Source organism: Silene latifolia, chromosome 2 (assembly GCF_048544455.1).
Source record: "Silene latifolia isolate original U9 population chromosome 2, ASM4854445v1, whole genome shotgun sequence".
Taxonomy (NCBI): domain Eukaryota; kingdom Viridiplantae; phylum Streptophyta; class Magnoliopsida; order Caryophyllales; family Caryophyllaceae; genus Silene; species Silene latifolia.
In genome coordinates this window covers 75,157,012-75,160,799 of record NC_133527.1, presented here as the reverse complement: position 1 = coordinate 75,160,799, position 3,788 = coordinate 75,157,012, and the positions used below count along the sequence as shown (strand labels likewise).

At 40.9% G+C, this 3,788-nt stretch overlaps 2 protein-coding genes across 2 annotated transcripts; both read right to left on the bottom strand.

Moving 5' to 3' along the window:
- Nucleotides 1-845: 845 nt before the first annotated feature.
- LOC141640982 (uncharacterized) lies at nt 846-2,239 on the bottom strand. Its single transcript, XM_074449658.1, has 3 exons — nt 1,658-2,239; nt 1,039-1,578; nt 846-938 (listed from the first exon to the last, which is right to left on the bottom strand). The coding sequence occupies exons 1-3, from the start codon at nt 2,237-2,239 to the stop codon at nt 846-848; spliced, it is 1,215 nt and encodes a 404-aa protein (XP_074305759.1).
- Nucleotides 2,240-2,943: 704 nt separating this feature from the next.
- On the bottom strand, nt 2,944-3,570 carry LOC141640981 (uncharacterized). Its single transcript, XM_074449657.1, has one exon. The coding sequence runs from the start codon at nt 3,568-3,570 to the stop codon at nt 2,944-2,946; it is 627 nt and encodes a 208-aa protein (XP_074305758.1).
- Nucleotides 3,571-3,788: the final 218 nt, after the last annotated feature.

Below are 3,788 nucleotides of genomic sequence, written 5' to 3'. Positions count from 1 at the left end.
TTTGAAGATTACAACCTTGAACAAAACAATTTGCATAGAATTTAGGCTAGAAAATGTTTCAAGGATGATGACCCTTGTAGAATTCGCAAATGTGCTTGGACTCTATGTTTCGCCTACCCGAACATCGAAGCCAAAGAAATACTGTGTTGAACCTTTGTGGAGGGCCATGACCGGCCGGGATTTCATACACAACAAGGAATGTCTCGCTTTTCATATTCAAAATCCGATCTCGAGACTTACTTATCGATTCCTCTCGGGCACTCTCTTTGCTCGCCGAGATCCGGCGATCGTGAACCAATTAGACCTTGTGTTTATGGAATCCTACCTCAATATTCATGGAAGAAGTGTGTACCACTTCAATGCACCTCTAGTGTTACTCGAAAAATGGGCAAAGTTTAGGAATGGTGATGATGACGGGATGAAACACATTGTGAATGGAGGACTCACTACTAGGCTTGCAAAGCATTTCAATCCGAGTTGCATTTAGATGAAATGTTTTAAAAAGTGCCTAATTGAGAACTTTGACAAGAGCAACTAAGCCATTACAAATACTTTTTCAACTTAAGACTTCGCCTACTAGAATGGTTGTAAAACACCCTAGATTGTGTCATACTAGTATCTTTCGACCCATGACCCAAAACCTTGTCAAGGGTTTGCATGTGAGTCACCTATCCAACCGCGTGATGCGATGTGGACTTGGTTAACTTGTCTAGGTGACCTTTTTTTTTGGTGAAATGTGAGTGTGTATATTATATATCAAAACCAATATATCAATTACAGCTTATGTGACAAAAAGAGTATCAGCTGCTAACACTAAACCAGATTACATCTCAAAGATTAACCGACTAAAGTCCTAAAAACTTCAGACAATCAACTCTAGCCATAACTAGCGCCTGCCCAAGCTTAAGTTTGATCCTCCCCTTTGCAGTTTCTTCAATCTGTTTCATTACTTTCTCAGGTCTGAGGATACAGCAATTCACACGAGCATTATTCCTTTGAGTCCAAATAGCATAGTGATAAGCATTCGGGATGACAAACCATTGTTTTCCTTTGAACAACAGAATCAGTAACACTTGCAGCCAAGTGACTGACAGTAGGCATATTACTTCCAATCCAATTCTCAAGGAGGTGCTTGACTTTGCAGCTGTATATACAGCTAGAGAACAAGTGATCAATAGTTTCAGGCATACTGTCACATAAAAGGCAACGATCATCAGTACAGTATCCAATTTTATGCAGTTTCTCTTTAGTGTTCATCCCCCCCTGCAGTATTAACCAGGAGATTAAGGATTGTTTGGGGGTATTCCAGTTGTTCCAGACAACTGAATGCCATGGTTGGGGGTTCTGGGTAGGCTTGAGCCAATCATAGCCTCTTCTAATGGAATATCCCTGAGGGTGAGAGATCCAAGAACCATCCACAAACCCATCCTTCAATTTTTCTTTGACCTTGCAGATATGTTTCCAAACCCATGTTGCATCATTTGGGGGGGCATAGTCATGCCAGTCTTTGTCTTTCAGGTGCACATCATGCACCCATCCGATCCAAAGCCCGTCTCGACTTTGTATAGATCCAATCAACTAATTTGCCAACGATTTGCAATGTTCCAAACTTGACTTTTTTAATGCCAAGTCCACCTTCCTGTTTTGTCATAGTAACCTTGTCCCACGCAACTAGAGGCACTCTATGGTAGTATGGGCTCATGTCCCATAGGTAGTTTTCGCAAATAGCCTCTATTCGTTTGATGACACTTTTAGGAATAATAAAGAGTTGAGCCCAGTAATTGTAGAGTGTATTAAGGACTGAATTAATGAGAACAACTCTACCAGAGTAAGATAAATTCTTTGCACCCAGTCCCCTTATTTTTGAAACCATCTTCTCAGTTAGGGCAGAATAGTCTTTCTTGGATAATCTACCAGTTTGAATTGGCACACCCAAGTATCCGAATGGCATGTCGCCTTCCTTAAAACCCGTCACCGATTTAATACCTTCCTTAAGATCCTCATTCATACCATTGAAGAATATTTCTGATTTGGAGCTATTCATAGTGAGTCCAGATGCACTTGAGAAAGATGAGAAAGCTTTCATTAGCAAAATAATAGACTGGGCATTGCCTTTGCAGAATAGCAACAAATCATCTGCAAACATAAGATGAGTGAGTTTGAGGCTTTTGCAGAGGGGATGGTACTGAAAAGGCCATCTATCAGTAGCATATTTGATCAGTCTGGTCAAGTACTCCATACAAATGGTGAAAAGCAAGGGGGAGATTGGATCCCCTTGCCTAAGTCCCCTATGCCCTTTGAAGTAGCCAAAGTGATTACCATTCAGGGATAGGGTAAATGCGGAGACCCGACACAGTCATGACAAGGTGGATGAAATGATCGGGGAACTTCAAACCAATCATCATTTGCTCTACAAAATCCCATTCAACTGTGTCATAGGCTTTCTGTAAGTCAATCTTGAAGAGGCAACGTGGAGAGACACCTTTCCTAGCATACAAATGCACAATGTCTTGGCAAATAAGGACATTTTCAAGGATAGACCTGCCTTTGATGAATGCTCCTTGGTTATCATGAATTATATCAGGCAAAACTTGGCTTAGTCTATTGCACAGAAGCTTTGAGATGACTTTGTACACAGTGTTGCAACATGCTATGGGCCTGAAATGCTTCACAGAGGTTGGCCTCTCACACTTTGGAATAAGAGTAACATTAGTAGCATTCACTTGGTTGAGAAGTTTGCCTGTGGTAAAAAAATCAGTAATTGCATTGCATAAATCAGCTCCCACAACATCCCAAGCATCCCTGAAAAAGCCACTGGTATATCCATCAGGACCTGGTGCTTTGTCCTTGGGAATAGAGAATACTGACTTTCTTAATCTCTTCATGGGTAATGAGGCATGGATAAAATATCTGCATGGTCCGAACTACATACTCGACCCTTGCTTAGCACATCAAAGCATGAACCATCTCGGTTGGAGTACTACGCAAGTAGGGATTTATAGTATTCCAGAATGCTTCCTGAATACCGTCGATATCAGTCTTGTGTCGACCATTGACATCTTCAATTTGAATAACTTTATTCTTGATGCATCTTTTCTTAATAGCACCATGAAAAAATGCGGTGTTACTGTCTCCTTCTTCCAACCACTTACTCTTAGCCTTTTGCTGCAGAAAACTATCTCTGGCCTTAGTAAGCATCCTGACATTTCCTAAAGCTTCAATCTCCTGAGATATAAGCTCCTGGTTAGCAGCATTAGCCATCAGCTTTTCCTGAATATCATTCAGATGGTAAAGAGCAGCACTTGCCTGATTCTCAATATCAGAATAACAACTTCTGTTCAACTCCTTTAGGACAGTTTTCAACTTTTTCAATTTCTTTACCAAAACAAACATTTTAGTGCCCTCCAAATCTTCCATCCAGGCTGCTTGAATCCTCTCAATAAAATCAGGAGCAAGGCTCCACATATTGAAGTATTTGAAGCTCTTATTTTTCCTTCCACCCAACCTGATATTGCTAACAACACATGGATTGTGATCTAGTAAGCCCCTCGGATAGAAGTGAGCAGCCATTTAGGGAAAGCATCAACCAGTCATTATTAATGAGAAATCTATCTAACCTCATCGCATTTCGTGTCCAAGCATCTTGTTTATTTGTCCAGGTGAAAAATGCCCCAAGAGCAAAGCAATGTCGGTCATGCCACATTTATCCAGCGATCAATAAAGTCCTCCATGTCCTCTGTTTTGTATTTCCTCCTAGTCTCTCATCAGGGGAGATAACTGTGTTGAAG